At 41.3% G+C, this 18,816-nt stretch overlaps 2 protein-coding genes across 2 annotated transcripts; one reads left to right on the top strand and one right to left on the bottom strand.

Annotated features, from left to right (window-relative positions):
• Nucleotides 1-55: 55 nt before the first annotated feature.
• Nucleotides 56-1,276, top strand: taf13 (TATA-box binding protein associated factor 13). The gene has a single exon (XM_039008345.1). It carries the CDS (start codon nt 304-306, stop codon nt 676-678), a length of 375 nt encoding a protein of 124 aa, XP_038864273.1. The 5' UTR covers nt 56-303; the 3' UTR covers nt 679-1,276.
• A 3,010-nt stretch (nt 1,277-4,286) lies between these two features.
• LOC120059351 (troponin C, skeletal muscle-like) lies at nt 4,287-7,234 on the bottom strand. The gene is made up of 6 exons (XM_039008344.1): nt 7,139-7,234; nt 6,341-6,392; nt 6,091-6,234; nt 5,745-5,859; nt 5,487-5,623; nt 4,287-4,850 (listed from the first exon to the last, which is right to left on the bottom strand). The coding sequence occupies exons 1-6, from the start codon at nt 7,139-7,141 to the stop codon at nt 4,819-4,821; spliced, it is 483 nt and encodes a 160-aa protein (XP_038864272.1). The 5' UTR covers nt 7,142-7,234; the 3' UTR covers nt 4,287-4,818.
• Between the last annotated feature and the right edge of the window lie 11,582 nt (nt 7,235-18,816).

Raw genomic sequence — 18,816 nt, 5'->3', positions numbered from 1 at the left:
GTTTTTCCAAGCAAAACAACGTAGCCAGTTACTGTAGCTACTTCCGGCAACTACAGCGAAGAAGAAATTGACAATTTGGTTGAGTAGTCGTTGTCGTGACCCTCTGTGTTTGTCATTGTTATAAAGTGAAAAAGCCGCCACAACGCAACAAAAAATAAACGGCCAGGACTCCAATTGCATCTAACCTGCACGGTTTGCGAAATATCGTTGTACACACTGGGCTTTGTAACTAGCTAGATAATCCCATAGCCAGCTAGCGTAAGCTACAATTGCTAGCTCTAGTACACCGTTGGGTCTGTGAGGATGGCGGAGGAGGAAGACGAAGTTGGTTTTGACGAGGATTTGGATGACGGGGCGGGTGGAGCCGATGGGAACCACGGCAAAAGGAAAAGGCTGTTCTCTAAAGAACTTCGGTGTATGATGTATGGATTTGGAGATGACCAGAATCCCTACACCGAGTCAGTGGACATCCTGGAGGACCTTGTGATCGAGTTCGTCACGGAGATGACACACAAAGCCATGTCCATCGGACGCCAGGGCCGTGTCCAGGTGGAGGACATTGTTTTCCTTATCCGGAAAGATCCAAGGAAGTTTGCCAGAGTGAAAGACCTCTTGACGATGAACGAGGAGCTGAAGAGAGCCCGCAAGGCCTTTGATGAAGCGAACTATGGCTCTTAGGGCCTTTGGTAGAGGGATTTGGCCTTCACCACAAATACATGTCTTCTTTCCCTTTTTTAAACTTCTCTTTCACATTGTCCAAGCTGTTTATTCTGCTTTGATCATTGGACATGTGTTTTTGAGGATTTAAACTTTGTTGTTGCAGATGTGAACATAGAGTGTTCATTCACCACCCACTTGTGACTAAAGATATGTTTGTGCTCATGTGAAATGCTTATGCCTTCTATAGACATCTTTCTATTTTTATTTAACAACAACAAATTCTTATTTACATTGACGGCCTAGGACCAGGGGCAGAACGACAGATTTTTACCTTGTCAGCTTGGATTCGATCTAGCAACCTTTCGGTTACTGGCCCAATGCTCTATCCACAAGGCTACCTGCCGCCCCATTAACATACACACATCTAATCCTAGAAAGTTGTTTTATTTATGGTATACTGTGCTGTATCCACAGAAGGACATCACATTGCAGTATGAATCATTAGGTCCTGTGAGGAAATGTCTCTTAGGTGAGAATTGTTGTCCTGTTTATCAGTAAGGATAGTGACGTAATGGTGGAATGGACATTTATGAATAAAGTAACTTCCAATCCTTGACACTTTCATCCATCCTTTACTGTGAGATTTCAGGACATGGGCCAGAGGGGAGTTCAAATATAGACTTTCTGTATTAATCCATGGATGGGTTCTCTTTCATGAAATGTTTCACTTTCGCTACACTTGCAATAACATCTACTAAACAAATGTATGTGACCAATACAATTTGATTTGATTGCTACACGTTGAGACAATGGATATAGCTTCAAAACTTTAATAAAATGTTTTGTTTAATTTGTGCAAATGAATGCACAACTTCTGTAGATGGACCTTATTGTGCATGGAATAAAACCCTCTGAAAGTTACTTTAATTATCTCCGCAGGACTAAGGGCTCAGACACCTAAAAGGTTTGCTAGCCGAGAGTACTTAGCACATCTGAACCTGATTTGTGAACCGAGTGTGCACTGACTTTACATGTGAAATGTTGGCAGTCAGACATTACAGTGGGTGGTCCTTAAAACACAGCGTGCTGGACGATCGGCAGATGAACGCTAGATTTAAATTAGGTGTGATGTGTGCAAGCCTTAAAGGTACATTTCTACATTTTCTAACGTCATGTTCATCTCCACCACCAACCCAACATCAACATATGTGAAAATGGTGCGTTTCTATGTTTTGTATTAAAAAAAGAGGAAAGTAAATATTCATACTCATTGACTTATTCCACATACAGTTGAAGTCGGAAGTTTACATACATTTCAGCCAAAGACATTTAAACTCAGTTTCACAATTCCTGACATTTAATCCTAGTAAGAATTCCCTGTCTTAGGTCAGTTAGGATCACCACTTTATTTTAAGAATGTGAAATGTCAGAATAATAGTAGAGTGATTTATTTCTGCTTTTATTTATTTCATCACATTCCCAGTTGGTCAGAAGTTTACATACACTCAATTAGTATTTGGTAGCATTGCCTTTAAATTGTTTAACTTGGCTCAAATGTTTTGGGTAGCCTTCCACAAGCTTCCCACAATAAGTTGGGTGAATTTTGGCCATTCCTCCTGACAGCTGGTGTAACTGAGTCAGGTTTGATGGCCTCCTTGCTCACACATGCTTTTTCAGTTCAGCTCACAAATTTTATATAGGGTTGAGGTCAGGGCTTTGTGATGGCCACTCCAATACCTTGACTTTGTTGTCCTTAAGCCATTTTGCCACAACTTTGGAAGTATGCTTGGGGTCATTGTCCATTTGGAAGACCCATTTGCAACCAAGCTTTAACTTCCTGACTGATGTCTTGAGATGTTGCTTCAATACACCCACATAATTTTATTTCCTCATGATGCCATCTATTTTGTGAAGTGCACCAGGCCCTCCTGCAGCAAAGCACCCCCACAACATGATGCTGCCACCCCAGTGCTTCACGGTTGGGATGGTGTTCTTCGGCGGTTTTGGAGCAGTGGCTTCTTCCTTGCTGAGCGGCCTTTCAGGTTATGTCGATATAGGACTCATTTTACTGTGGATATAGATGATTTTGTACCTGTTTCCTCCAGCATCTTCACAAGGTCCTTTGCTGCTGTTCTGGGCTTGATTTGCACTTTTCGCACCAAAGTACGTTCATCTCTAAAAGACAGAACGTGCCTCCTTCCTGAGCGGTATGACAGCTGCTTGGTCCCATGGTGTTTATACTTGCGTACTATTGTTTGTGCAGATGAACGTGGTACCTTCCGGCATTTGGAAATTGCTCCCAAGGATGAACCAGACTTGTGGAGGTTTACAAAAAAAAATCAGAGGTCTTGGCTGATTTCTTTTGATTTTCCCATGATGTCAAGCAAAGAGGCACTGACTTTGAAGGTAGGCCTTGAAATACATCCACAGGTACACCTCCAATTGACTCAAATGATGTCAATTAGCCTATCAGAAGCTTCTAAAGCCATGACATCATTTTCTGGAATTTTCAAGCTTTTTAAAGGCACAGTCAGCTTAGTGTATGTAGACTTCTGACCCACTGGAATTGTGATACATTGACTTATAAATGAAATAATCTGTCTGTAAACAATTGTTGGAAAAATTACTTGTGTCATGCACAAAGCAGATGTCCTAACCGACTTGCCAAAACTAGTTTGTTAACAAGAAATTTGTGGAGTGGTTGAAAAACAAGTTTTAATGACTCCAACCTAAGTGTATGTAAACTTCTGACTTCAGCTGTAGGTGTCCTTTGCGAGGCGTTGGAAAACCACCCTGGTCTTTGTGTTTGAAATGTACTACTAAACAGATAATTGTGTGTGTGAGGTACAGAAATGTAGTCATTCAAAAATAATGTTAAACACTATTATTGCACACAGAGTGAGTCCATGCAACTTATGTGACTTGTTAAGCACATTTTTCTCCTGAACTTATTTAGGCTTGCCATAACAAAGGGTTTGAATACTTATTGACTCAAGCTTTTCGTTTTTAATTCATTTGTAAACATTTCTAAAAACAAAATTCCACGTTGACATTATGAGGCACTGTGTGTAGGCAGTGACAAAAAAAATCTACATTTAATCCATTTTAAATTCAAGGTTGCAACACAACAACATGTGGAAAAAGTCAAGGGATGTGAATACTTTCTGAAGGCAGTGTGTTTACAATGACATCATCGGTGTGCTTTTAACCAATTTTGAGTAGGCATTGCCTACTAATTGGCTGATGATGTCATTGGAAACTTACTGTATCTTCCTTTATCTTCCATAGAAACGGGTCATTTTCACGTGTTGATGTTGGGATTGTGCTGGAAATTATGAATATGACATTGAGAAAATGTTGATGTTTGTCCTTTGTTCCATAACCCACTGTATCAGTAATCTATTTTCATAGGGATGAATTTGATTACCTAAAGTTCCGTTTGTATAATGATGAAGAATTTAAACTTGGCAGGAGGTTCCGGGTGGCATATCATTTCAAAATATTAGTTTTTTAATTTGTGTTTTGCCATAAATAAATATGCCTGATCTAGCTTTACTGCTGTCTAATCTGTTATGTCTTATGGCTGTGTGGGTCAAAGAAAAATTGAAAAAAATATATATATAAAATATTTTTTTATTGATATTCCTCAAAACAATACCGTACAGACCATAATTATGTCAGACCAACTACCAGTGAGCATGTGTTTATTCATTTATTATCTCGGTTCAAACAATAGTTTGTTATTATAGTGAAGTGGCAACAGTTGGCCTTGGTCTAAGCAGCTATCACAAGCTGCCCATCTAGACTACATCTAGACTGAACTCCCAGCTTGAGGGTGTTGAGGTGGTAAGTGATCCACTGACCCATTCTGTGATGTTGCAGTGAATTTCACATCCCGGCTTTTCCCTCCTGATTTGGGGGAACAGCAGCAGCTTGGCATCAATGGGGCATCATAATCACACGCAAGAAGGGCTCAAAAGCCCTGGTTACCCCCACCAGGTGCCTGTCTGTTGAAGAGGTTTAGTTTAATCGAGGTGGACGAACATAGGCAATGGACCAGTAAGGGGCGAAGAGTGAGGGAGAATTGCAGTGGGTCAAAAGAGGATCAGAATAGGTCAGCAGGGGGTCAAAGGGAGGAGGAATGTCCTTGAGTCTCTTTTACTGGACATTTTCCATCATCTTGAGGAATTCTGAAAAAGAGTGACAAATCCATTATGAAAATGATAATTTAAATCACAGTGATGTAACTCATGGTTAATAACAGGCCTAACATTCATTATGAATGTTCATTATCTAACTTCAAGCACCAGCTGTCAGAGCTGCTCACAGATCATTGCATCTGTACATAGCCCATCTGTAAATAGCCCGTCCAACTACCTCATCCCCATACTGTATTTATTTATTTATTTTGCTCCTTTGCACCCCAGTATCTCTACTTGCACATTCATCTTCTGCACATCTATCACTCCCGTGTTTAATTGCTATATCGTAATTACCTCGCCACTATGGCCTATTTTATTGCCTTACCTCCCTTATCTTACCTCATTTGCACACACTGTATATATACTTTTTTCCTACTGTATTATTGACTGTATGTTTTGTTTATTCCATGTGTAACTCTGTGTTGTTGTATGTGTCGAACTGCTTTGCTTTATCTTGGCCAGGTCGCAGTCTTAAATGAGAACTTGTTCTCAACTAGCCTACCTGGTAAAATAAAGGTGAAATAAAATAAATAAATGAAAATGAAAATGCTGGTCAATATGTAGGCTAATTGTCCAATCAGCATCACCATTATTATTATCAAAGGCGTCGTGGCTTTGTCATACCATCAAAGTCCAGCATGCCATCAGCGTTCTTGTCTCCATCTTTCAACAGCTCATCAATCTCCTCCTCTGAGATTTGCTCGCCTGTGCTGCGGATGATGATGGCGAACTCTTCTCTGTCGATGTAGCCGTCGGCATTCCTGCGTAAGCAACACACATTGGAGGGAGTTTAACAACCTGTCGACATATGAACGCTGACTGTAATTGTACACAAGGTAAACTGTAAAACGTAACCCCTTCTCCCTAAAACAGGTGACATACTTGTCGAACACACGGAAACATTCCGCCAACTCTCCCTCAGACTTTCCGGCCTGGTCCTCCTTTAAGAGCCTCACCATCATGACCAAGAACTCCTCGAAGTCGATGGTGCCGCTGCCTATGGTGAATGTTCCGATCGATTATGCATCAAGCTCGAAAATAACAGGTAAGTACAACAATATGAAGAGGTATGTATCATGCTCAGGTCACCTGAGCATAACACGGGCATAAATTACCCAAAAGTAGCCTAATCACACGCCAAACTTCACACGTACCATTTAAACTATATAGCTTACATACATTAATGTAGGTTAATATATAGTATATTTTAGATTCAGCCGTTGCTCACCATCCTCATCGACCTCCTCAATGATTTCATCCAACTCCTCTCTTGTCGGGTTCTGGCCCAACATCCTCATGACCTGACCCAACTCCTTGGTACTGATATCACCGCCACCGTCGGTGTCGAACATGTCGAAGGCAGCCTTGAATTCTGGAATGATGATACGTATCGGGACACTAATTCTTGTATTCATTAGACCTGACACATTTAACTTATTATATTAACGGCAACATGGTTTTGCGATGGACCTACTCACCGTTAAGCATCTCCTCGCTCAAGAATGAGCGGGCCTCCTGTTGTGCATCAGTCTAGAGGAAAAACAGCGCCACATTTGGCAGGTCATAGTAGGAGTGACAATTTCTCAAATTTTTGGGGGGGCAACAGTGATGTTATCAGATGAGTGTATTTTTGTCGTATTGACATTCACAAAGTTATCCCCACAAAAGGGTTAGCCTTAGCCTATAGGCATACTGACAAATTTGCCATGCTATTTAAGGCTCAACACATTACCCTCCTGTATATGGCCATACGGATATACATTACGACGGAATTTGTCGCCTTAACACAATCCACACCCGGACAGCCTTGCTCCCGGACCTTTTAGGTTGTGTGACAGTCTGATACTCGGTATCTACTCAATAAGCACCCATAAACCCATAGCCTATCTAGCCTGCGCCTGCTGAACATGCGTAACTTTCCTAAAGTCATGCTCCAGAAATACTGCTATAAATACTCAATATTATTTGGTTAATTAATTAAAGTTAGTGATTTTTATTAATCAAGATGAGATCCTGATAATCATGGTCTAAGGAAATGACTACTGTTTTAATCGTTTTATACCTTACATTTTATGAAATAGTAAACATGACTGCAAGAGACAATACATTGTCAAAATGATGGTCCCAAAAAATATTTCCAAAGTAGGCTAATTAATCATCTTAATTGCCCATCCAAATGTAACGTTGTAAATGTAACCCTATACAAACTCGCTGTTTATTATGCTGTTATTCATGCTTTTATTCATGTAATTATGTGTTCAAATGATTGGTCTTACCATGGTTGCGAATGAGCTTTCCCCCAAATATCCACAGAAATAAATCCCAAAGGAGTGGTCAATCCGTGTGCACCCCTACAGAAAGACTAAACCTCAAGTGAGAGTTTTGACACACTTTAAACTGGTCACTTAAGACACACCCCCGGGTGCTCACAGGACTCCAGATTTAGAATCTTGAACTTGTAGGGTTCTGAGGCCCCCAAAAGCCAATCGAAATCTGGAGTGGACAGTAATGGTCTTGAAGCTGCAAACATTTCATTGACGGGGTAAACGTAGCAGTAAGAAAGTTTTCAGGTACATGTCACTATTGAAAGGCAACATTTGTCTTGTGATTGTAAGTGCAGCAGGTTTGAGGTACCTGCATGTAACAGTAGGCCTAGGTATTCCCTGTCAGACACAATGTTTTTGCTTATCAACCTAAACAAATTCTGGTCTCTCTGGTCCCACTCTCAAAGTAACAACATTACGCCTTCTTTTGCAGATTTCCAGAAGGGAACAAAGCCAGCCCTTTTAAGCAATATCTGAAAATAGTCCATTCTGAAACGTCATTTCTAAAACAACGTGTAGTTGATCTTTAAGCATGCACTCGTGAGTTCAAGCAAATATGGGGATTGACAGTTTCCGTACTGTAAACTAAAGGTAGGCCTCTGTATTGCTGATAAAGAAGGGTGGGCCCAGAGTGGGTTGTGGCTGTGGGATGGCATTTCATTCTGGGTGTGAAACCCTAACCCTGTGAAAAAGTGCTGCAGAGCTGGTAGCTGGCTGTGCCCTGAATAGCAGATGATTTTTGGTTGTACGGGGAGCCCGCCTTTAATCACAGTATCATATCCAATAAACAGGCCATCCACTCAAGACCTGACTCTCCTTGTATGGTGGAAGTTTCCTGCGTTTCCTGGGGTTGGATAGGGAGGAGGGGTGGGATACAGGAATATTATGATGAGCAGTTACTCGAGGTAGAAGGGGATGTCATGTTGTTAGTGTTGGGGGGGTTAAGGGCTATATACTCAGTGAGCGGAGGATATCTTCCACTAGAAGGATTTGGTTAGGTGTAACTAGCTACACATTTAAAACTTCTAGGTTCTTATTCAGATGCCTTCAAGATAAGCTGTTGCATCTGGCAGCGTTGTCAGAGCCCTAGGGGATGGCATCTTACTGTACTGATCTGGTATTTGCATCCTCGGGACCTCTTCATGGAGACAGCAGTGTCAGAGCATTCTTGTTGCTGTTGAGTGCTGAGAGCTCTTTTTTGATTATCATGGATGACATCAATCAAGTGATGAGAAGATCATTGCTATCGCATGTTGCATTATATACGCAGTTAGAGGCCTTTGAAAGTTTTCTGTGTCTACTGTCTTTATTTTAGTCCTCCTTTCTTTTTTTGACTTTGCATGCTCTTTTACCTCATGTTGTACGCCTATTTCTCTTTCACATATTTTCATGAGTCTTTCAAGATTCATCACAAGAAGAACAAGAACAAGCACCTCAGCAGGATTAGGCAGAGACAATCAAGATGACAGGTTTTTATGGACTTTGGAGCTAAAGTGTTTTCAGGAACCAAGGACACTGACTGTATAGTGGGAATAGTTGTCATATGGGCATAGGAGAGCGGAGGAGAAAGTGGAATGTTTTATATTTTTTTTTATTATTTTTTTTTCACCTTTATTTAACCAGGTAGGCCAGTTGAGAACAAGTTCTCATTTATAACTGCGACCTGGCCAAGATAAGGCTAAGATAAGATAAAAAACAACACAGAGTTACACATGGGATAAACAAACGTACAGTCAATAACACAATAGAAAATCTGTATACAGTATGTGCAAATGAAGTCAGGAGGTAAGGCAATAAATAGGCCATAGTGGCGAAATAATTACAATTTAGCAATTAACACTGGAGTGATAGATGTGCAGATGAGGATGTGCAAGTAGAAATACTGGTGTGCAAAATAGCAGGGGGGAAAAAAAAATATATGGGGATGAGGTAGGTAGTTGGTTGGATGGGCTATTTACAGATGGGCTGTGTACAGCTGCAGCGATCGGTAAGCTGTTCTGACAGCCGATGCTTGAAGTTAGTGAGGGAGATATAAGTCTCCAACTTCAGTGATTTTTGCAATTCGTTCCAGTCATTGGCAGCAGAGAACTGTAAGGAAAGGCGGCCAAAGAGGTGTTGGCTTTGGGGATGACCAGTGAAATATACCTGCTTGAGCGCGTGCTATGGGTGGGTGCTATGGTGACCAGTGAGCTGAGAAAAGGCGGAGCTTTACCGAGCAAAGACTTATAGATGACCTGGAGCCAGTGGGTTTGGCGACGAATATGTATCGAGGACCAGCCAACGAGAGCACACAAGTCGCAATGGTGGGTAGTATATGGGGCTTTGGTGACAAAATGGATGGTACTGTGATAGATTGCATCCAATTTGCTGAGTAGAGTGTTGGAGGCTAATTTGTAAATGACATCGTCAAAGATCGGCAGGATAGTCAGTTTTACGAGGGTATGTTTGGCAGCATGAGTGAAGGAGGCTTTGTTGCAAAATAGGAAGCCGATTCTAGATTTAATTTTGGATTGGAGATGCTTAATATGAGTCTGGAAGTAGAGTTTACAGTCTAGCCAGACACCTAGGTTTTTATAGTTGTCCACATATTCTAAGTCAGAACCGTCCAGAGTAGTGATGGTGGAAGGTGGGCGGGTGCGGGCAGCGATCTGTTGAAGAGCATGCATTTCGTTTTACTAGCGTTTAAGAGCAGTTGGAGGCCACGGAAGGAGTGTTGTTTGGCATTGAAGCTTGTTTGGAGGTTTATTAACACAGTGTCCAAAGAAGGGCCAGATGTACACAGAATGGTTTAGTCTGCGTAGAGAGCGACATCATTGATATATACAGAGAAAAGAGTCGGCCCGAGAATTGAATCCTGTGGCACCCCCATAGAGACTGCAAGAGGTACGGACAACAGGCCCTCCGATTTCACACACTGAGCTCTATCTGAGAAGTAGTTAGTGAACCAGGCGAGGCAGTCATTAGAGTGATGGTGGCACATTATGTTTGGCAAAGGGCCTGTTTAGGCACATTTTCAAGGTAAAACCAAAACTGAACGTGAGAGATAGTTTCTGAAGACAGACATACAGATCAACAGAGAAATTGTAGACAATGATCCACTAACTCTAACAACATGACAAGGCGTTGGAAATGTACGTTAAAGATGAAAGTAGGTTTATTTTGAAAGCACTCTGCACAGGGTTGTCACGCAAGAAGGGTGAGGGGAGAGACACAGTGGGAGGGGTGTAGCATTTCTTGAGGGAGCAGGTGTAAGGGGGCAGCTGGGTGCGAAGTGTTCGGTGGCAGGGAGGGGAAGAGCCTTCGTCTTATAAGGGTTGGACAGATATGTATAGCCACAGAGTCAACATGACTGAAAAGGTCAGTGTCTAGGATAGGGTGAAGAACCTCTACGTATTGTCTTTTATCAAATGCCCTTTTCACTCTCCTGTAGTGTTTTTGGGTACTCTTTGATGTTTGTAATTGACAAGACTCAAGAGGGTGTGTATTTCAATTTTTATTTTGAAACATAGTTGTTATTTTCTTCAAGCAGAAGTGGCAAATGGAAAGGGTCACAAAGGAATGTTGGTCTTGTTAATTTTCAGCAATTCTGGAACACAGAATAATTAATTTGTTAATTTGATCCTCTCCCACTTAAGCCAATCCCTTATTCCTTTCTCAGTGATAGCAAAGCACCCACTGTATCATCAATTCATTTTTTTAATTTTTTTATTGAACCTTTATTTAACTAGGCAAGTCAGTTAAGAACACATTCTTATTTACAATGCCAGCATACCCCGCCCATACGACACTGGGCCAATTGTGCACATCCTATGGGACTCCCAATCACAGCTGGATGTAATACAGCCTGGATTTGAACCAGGGACTGTAGTGACACCTCTTGGACTGAGATGCAGTGCCTTAGACCGCTGCGCCACTTGGGGACCACAACCCTTACCCAATGATATATAGTAACTCCCCCATAACCCTGTATGTGTCCAGTCACCAGAGGATGAATGTCTTATGAGCATTTTCATGTTAATGATTGGATATGTCATGTCTCGGTGGTACTTCTGTGATCCCAGACCTCAACACTGTATTCTCTTTTGAATATTAGTAGTAGAGAAACCCAGAACAGTGGGATTTGAGTTTAGTCATGACTTGTGTTCATTAATAATAATTAACAGAAATAAACTTGCCTACACACATTACCATAGTGCACCTGCTTGTTTGTGCTATAACATCCTGATTAAATATTCAACATAATATGTCAACAATAGTCTATGTGTGTTTCCAGTCAAATTATTTACCCACAGACTGCGTGCACAAATTTGCCCGTTAATCCCAAACCAATCACTAGTCAAAGTTGATGTTATTATTGACCATTAGTCATCTACCAGTTTCTGTTTCATAAGCACAATACATTAATATGAATGTTATTTCCATTGGAGAAAATTGAGCCTGTGTATGAGTACGTGTGTGTCTTACCATCAAAATCAATCCTGTTGTCTTTGTTAAGGTCTGCGTTTTTCATTAGCTCGGTAAATTCCTCCTCATTGACTGGCTTTCCAGTGGTGGCCATTATGTCATTAAACTCCTCACCATCGCCATTTCAGTTTAGATAAATCAGAAAAATGTAACACACAGCTGCTGTATTTTTCCTGAACTAAAAGGGAAATTAAGCCAATTGTCATTAAAGGTTCATAATGAGGCAGGTCCTTTGGCCGGCCATCCACCAGATACCTTTTGGTATTCCTAGTTATTGAAACAGGTTGAGAAACTTAAGGTTACTTTCGTAACCCCAGGTCTTTGAGAATATGAATGAGATGTACAGTGCCTTCAGAAAGTATTTAGACCACTTGACTTTTTCCACATTTTGTTGTGTTCCAGGCTGAATTTAAAATGGATTACATTTAGACTTTGTGACATTGATCTACACTCAAAACCCCATATTGTCAACGTGGAATAATGGTTTGATAAGTATTCACCCCCTTTGTTACGGCAAGCCTAAATCACTTCAGGACAAAACATTATCTTAAAGCTACAAAATGTAACTTTTTGGCAGACCAACCAAATTCACATAGAAATGTGAGACATGTTCTATGTGCTCTATTTCTATGCTTCCCATTCTTAAGTTTTGTTTTTGCGTCTTTTACTTTCGTTTTTGTACACCAGCTTGAAACAGCTGAAAATACAATATTTTTGGTGATTGAAAATATATTTCACAGCGGTTTAGATGGTAAAATGATTCTCTACACATTGCTTATTTTGTCACATAAACTGAAATTATTCGAATTTAAGCAACCAGGAAATGGTGGAGTGATTTCTTCATATTGCACCTTTTAACAAGTCATCTAATAAGTTGCAAGGACAAACTGTTTAACATAATTTTTTAATTACTACCCCATCTTTGTACCCCTCACATACAATTAATTATCTGGTGAGCAGTGAATTTCAAGCACAGATTCAATAACAAAGACCAGAGAGGTTTTCCAATGCTTCGCAAAGAAGGGCACCTACTGAATATTCCTTTGAGCATGAGGAAGTTATTAATTACACTTTAGATGGTGTATCAATACACCCAGTCACTACGAAGATACAGGCGTCCTTCCTAACTTGACTGATAGGAAGGAAACGGCTCAGGGATTTCACGGTGAGGCCAATGGTGACTTTAAAACACTTACAGAATTTAATGGCTGTGATAGGAGAAAATGGAGTATGGTTCAACATTGTAGTTACTCCACAATAATAATCTAAATGACAGAGTGAAAAGAAGGAATCTTGTACAGAATAAAAATATTCCAAAACATGCATCCTGTCTGCAATAAGGCACAAATTTGTCAAAGAAATTAAGTTCTTGTCCTGAATATAAAGCATTATGTTTGGGGCAAATCCAACGAAGCACATCGCTGAGTACAACTCTTCATATTTTGGCTGCATCATGTTATGGCTATGCTTTTCAACGGCAAGGACTAGGGAGTTTGTTTAGGATAAAAAGGAAAGGAATAGAGCAAAGCACAGGCAAAGTCCTATAGAAAAACCAAGTTCAGTCTGCTTTCCAAATCAAATCAAATTTTATTTGTCACATACACATGTTTAGCAGATGTTATTGCGAGTGTAGCGAAATGCTTGTGCTTCTAGTTCCGACAGTGCAGCAATATCTAACAAGTAATATCTAACAATAGGGCAGTGATGGCTGTTTAACAGTCTGATGGCCTTGAGATAGATGCTGTTTTTCAGTCTCTCGGTCCCAGCTTTGATGCACCTGTACTAACCTCGCCTTCTGGATCATAGCTGGGTGAACAGGCAGTGGCTCGGGTGGTTGTTGTCCTTGATTATCTTTTTGGCCTTCCTGTGACATCGGGTGCTGTAGGTGACCTGGAGGGCAGGTACTTTGCCCCCGGTGATGCGTTGTGCAGACTGCACCACCCTATGGAGAGCCCTGTGATTGTGGGCGGTGTAGTTGCCTACCAGGCGGTGATACAGCCCGACAGGATGCTCTCAATTGTGCATCTGTAAAAGTTTTTGAGGGTTTTAGGTGACAAGCCAAATTTGACATTATGGTGTATTTTGTGTAGATCGTTTGCAAAAAATGACAATTAAATCCGTTTTAATCCCACTTTGTAACACAACAAAATGTGGAAAACATCAAGGGGTGGGACGTTTTTATCTCTCCCAGATCTGGTTCACCACTTCAATCCGAGTCTCCAATCCGCTCCTTCATTCAGTACTCCTGGGACATGAGCCACGCGTAGTGAGAGTAGGTGTACTCTGCTTCACACTGGCGGTTGATGAATACCCCCACGGTCGTATTGTCTGTCCGGACCAGGATGTGACAATTCGAAGGCAGGGTAGAACGTTTTTCAAGGAAATAAACACAATCCGTTTACTGCTCTTCCTTCGTAAACTGCACCCCACCCTGTGAGTGGTGTCTGCCGTCACCACCTTGATACTACCCCTAGGGGTTAGCCAGAAACAAATATCGAGGGGCTCTTCCAGTGACAGAGAACTAAGGGACATTATGAGGTTACCATTATCTTTTGATTGAGGTGACATCATGTACACAGACATTGGTCAGATACCCAACGCTGGAAGTCTCCCATTCTCAGTAGTCCCAGTGGTGGAGATGGTGGACGCCACAATCCCAGCACTCAGAGACGCGTTCTAAGCATGACCGAGTGTCCCATGTGGAACAGGGAGAGGCACTGTCGGCAACGATGTGATGCGGTGGTCCGATAGTGTAGCCCGATAAGAGAGAGAACTCAGATTGACACCTATGTATTCTATTCTCTGTGTGGGCACCAAACAGCTTTCTTTCTGGTTGATCTTGAACCCTAACTCGGTGTGGTGGGTTACAAGGGAAGCCGTGTCTCGTCCCATGATTCTCAAATGTTCCATTTTTAGCACCTTACTTTCATTTAGCATTTCAGTCTAGAACCAATTATCCATAAACAGGACGCACAGTATTGAAAAGGTCCATGATAGATAATCAAAATCAAACAACATTATTTTATGTCTTTACATGTTTAATAAAAATATTGATTATTTCCAAGAAGTCATGAAGGAAGATGGGGCTATTTATTTGCTCCTTGAACCATTGGTTCAACAGGAACAATATGACAGAGATTTAAAACACCTCCAGGGGGAGTTGATAGTCAATCACAGCCATGTCCCACCACTCTGCCACAATACTGATTCATCCATCTTCAACAATTCCTTGTACTGACCCCCTCTGGCTGCCATGGTAAAGATCCTTCCAAAGTCATGACTAGTCACTATGGTTACCCCGTGACACGGATATAAATATGCAGGCATTCCACCTATCAATTACTCACTTTGTCACTTTCAATCACTTTGTCACCATCTTCTGTCTAGCCAGCACCACTGTCTCAGTAACGTTTGGTGACCATGGTGGCTTTGAAAAACCTAACCAACATCGAACACAACGACAACGTGAATTGAAATGCATACAGAAAAAAGACAAGTGTTTGTGTGTGGGCCACAACAACATAATATGAGCCTTAAACATCAAAATCCATACCAGGTATCCATCAGTCCAGCTTCAGTTCCACTCCATTTCCCACAATGAAAAAATATCTGAAAATATTTTTTAAATCTGATCACATCTGTGGAAAATCAGAATGAGCGAAACAATCCTAAGACATCTGCTCATTAAAATATAATCATCTTCTTTTCCCTCTTTGTTTCACCCTCTACGGACTCTTTCTACAGTATGTTGGCTGGCTCCGCTGCAACAGACAACAGACAGGTTAATGGAATTGCAGGGAAGAGTGGCTTTCTGATACATGGTTGATACACAGCTTTATGAGTACGCAATAAGTACGCCCTCATCTAGCTACTCTTTGTCTGAATATGATCCGGATTGGGCATGAAGCACTTGCTGCTTACTTCAATCCCACACAACCTCCACCTCAGTCATACCGCCTACCCCTTTCCTCCTTAAGTTCCCTCCTATACGCCATATTTAACTTAAGGACAAGAGTAGCAGTCTCAATGACATTTATTATGGCAAGGGTTCAACTGGCAATCTTAACAGTAGATCTAACACACACACACACACACATTAGGATAGTGTTCTATGTGGAATGGGCTGGGCATGAGGCGGGGGGGATTTGTACCGTCTCCCTCACATACATGTGGGCTACCAGCTCTGTCTGTTAACCAAGCGATCAAAGTCAACAACCACCCCTCCCAACACACGCACACACAGTGCTAAATGTACAGTCCTAAATTCAGTCATAAGCTAAGGTACTCATACAAAATACATTACTACAGTTTCCACAAACAAATCCACTTGCACATTGAGATGCCTTAAAGCACATTGACACATACTTAGATGAAATTCAATTGTTATTTAGTCATATGCACAGGGTCACAGGTGTACAGTGAAACACTTAAGCTCCGATCTCCAACAGTCCAGGTGTAAATGAAACAATAATATAATAATATATACATATTTACAACTGTGACAATGAAAAATACAAATGTCCTTTAGGGTGTGGGCAGGGTAATTATCCCATGAGGAGGGGGGGGGGGGGGGGGGGGGGGGCTGACTAGTGGTGGCTATTCCGCAGCCTGATGGTCTGGGGGTAGAAGCTATTGACCAGTCTGTTCATTTGAGCCATGCTCATGCTCCTGTACTACCTGCGTCTGAGCGAGGTGAACATGCCGTGACTCGGGTGGCTGAGGTCCCCGATGATCTTCTTGGCCTTCCTGTGACACCAGGTCTTGTAGGTGTCCTGGCGACCCGTCATTCAGGGCAGGTGGGGCAGAGCCCACCTGTTTTGAGACCACATTTTTAGCAGAAAAATAATTTAAAAAATAAATATTTCTTGGGGCTTGACTGTTTTGCATGTTATTTTGGCATTAATATGTGCCACATATCAGTTTGCAAACGATGTAATTTTTTTAATATATATCATTGAGTTAATAAAGCCGCATACAAACATGGTCTCTTTTTTTCATTCTTGAGGAAGGCAGCTCCAAAATGCAGGTGTTTCAGCCGAGCTCAGTGCTTTCTGTGGTGGTGGGGCAAGCCAGCAGAAAATACGGAGCGTTGTGCCGTGATTGGCTCAGTGTTCTGGCACTCATGGGGACACTACGTCACCGCCAAGTCTAAAGGTAGACCTCGAAAATTCTAGCTCTTGGGTGCTGCCATAGAGTTACATTACAAGTGCCCATCCAAGAAGGCTCAAGGTCATTGGCCACAGATAAAATGACTTCAAATCACGTTATATGTACAGTATCTTTGATTGGACATATCATGTCAACATGCTACTTTCAAAATCTTAGCTAGCAGTCATCATCATGAATCAAGTCGACAATCTACTGGCAAATCCTTTTTAATCCTTGTCATATGAAGATAAATAATTATAGATAAAACGTATCGGTGATCATCGGCCATTGGACATACACATTACACAACAAGTTGGAAATCGCAAATTCAACACTGAGTGGTTTGGAAGGAATCAGTGACAGTGGCTGTGTGGTCCCAAATCTGGGATTAAGGGTCTCTTTTCCAAATTTAAAATGATAAACATTCAACATTAGCCATGCTGTCAATGAAGCATGATTTGTGCTGCGCTCAAAACAACTGCTAACTCGGACTTGAGAACTTGACTTCAGTGAGTTGAAGACAACTGGGAAGTTGGGAATAAACGAGCTCCGGTTGGGAAAATACATTTTGAACGGTAATCCAACTCGGAATTGTAAATCCGGGCTCTTTCTAGAGCCATGACCTGAAGATCAATGATGTCATCATGATGTGACCTTGTTTTTTTTCAGAGTTCCCAGTTGTTTTGAAAGCACCATAACACCAGAGAATGACAGTCACCAGATCTCAACCCATTTGAACACTTATCGGAGATTCTGGAGCGGTGCCTGAGACTTTGTTTTCCATCACCATCAACAAAACACCAAAGTATGACATTTCTCGTGGAAGAATGGTATCCCTCCAATAAAGTTCCAGACACTTATATAATCTATGTTCTGGCGGCCCAGCGCCCTTTTAAGACACTTTATTTTGGCAGGTACCTGTATATGACTGTATATTACAAAGAGAAGTCAGTTTGCACATGCCTTAAATAGGCATAATATCCTGAGAGTGACATGACATGATTCAACCACAGAGACATACACTGAGTGTACAAAACATTAGGAACACCTTCCTAATATTCAGTTGCACCCACTCAAATCGTCGGGGCATGGACTACAAGGTGTCGAAAGCATTCCACAGAGATGCTGGCCCATGTTGACTCCAATGCTTCCCACAATTGTGTCAAGTTGGCTGGATGCCCTTTGGGTGGTGGACTATTCTTGATACACACGGGAAACTGTTGTGTGTGAAGAACCCAGCAGTGTGGAAGTTCTTGACACACACAAACCGGTGCACCTGTCACTTACTACCATACCCTGTTCAAAGGCACTTAAATATTTTGTCTTGTCCATTCACTCTGGATGGCACACATACACAATCCATGTATCAAGGCTTAAAAATCTGTCTTTAACCTGTCTCCTCCCCTTCATCTACACTGATTGAAGTGGATTTAACAAGTGACCTTAATAAGGAATCATAGCTTTCACCTGGATTCACCTAGTCAGTATATGTCATGGAAAGAGCAGGTGTTCCTCATGTTTTTTTACACTCATTCTATATTACAGTAAATGAAACCACTCTATTTAACCTCCTTCATTGCTTTAGTCAGAGGGTTTTGTACAGACACAGTAACAGCAGAGTCCCTAGCTGAATACATTTAGATATTTAAACAGCCTCAAAATTATAACAATAGGAATTATCACTAGTCATAGAAATAAGACAATTTGTCCAACAATACTTTGGCTGCGTTAACACAGGCAACCCAGTTCAGATCTTTTGCTAATTACTTGGCATATTTGATACCAATCTGATCGTTTCACTAATGTGTAAAAAATAAACAACCTCATGGAATCTGATCTTTTCAGTTCAGATTTATACCACATCCATATGTGGATCTGAAACCTGATATAATTCTGATGCTCCATATGCGACCTCAGTCCAGATGGATTTTTTTTGTGGCTTTCTTTTTGGCTTTTCCCACATGTTCTGCCAGTACCAAGACAACTATCCCCAGATTTAAAGGAACAATGACAGGAAA

Source organism: Salvelinus namaycush, chromosome 14, assembly GCF_016432855.1.
Source record: "Salvelinus namaycush isolate Seneca chromosome 14, SaNama_1.0, whole genome shotgun sequence".
In the NCBI taxonomy this organism is placed as follows: domain Eukaryota; kingdom Metazoa; phylum Chordata; class Actinopteri; order Salmoniformes; family Salmonidae; genus Salvelinus; species Salvelinus namaycush.
The sequence above is the reverse complement of the archived record's forward strand: the minus strand, read 5'-3'. Positions and strand labels throughout refer to the sequence as shown.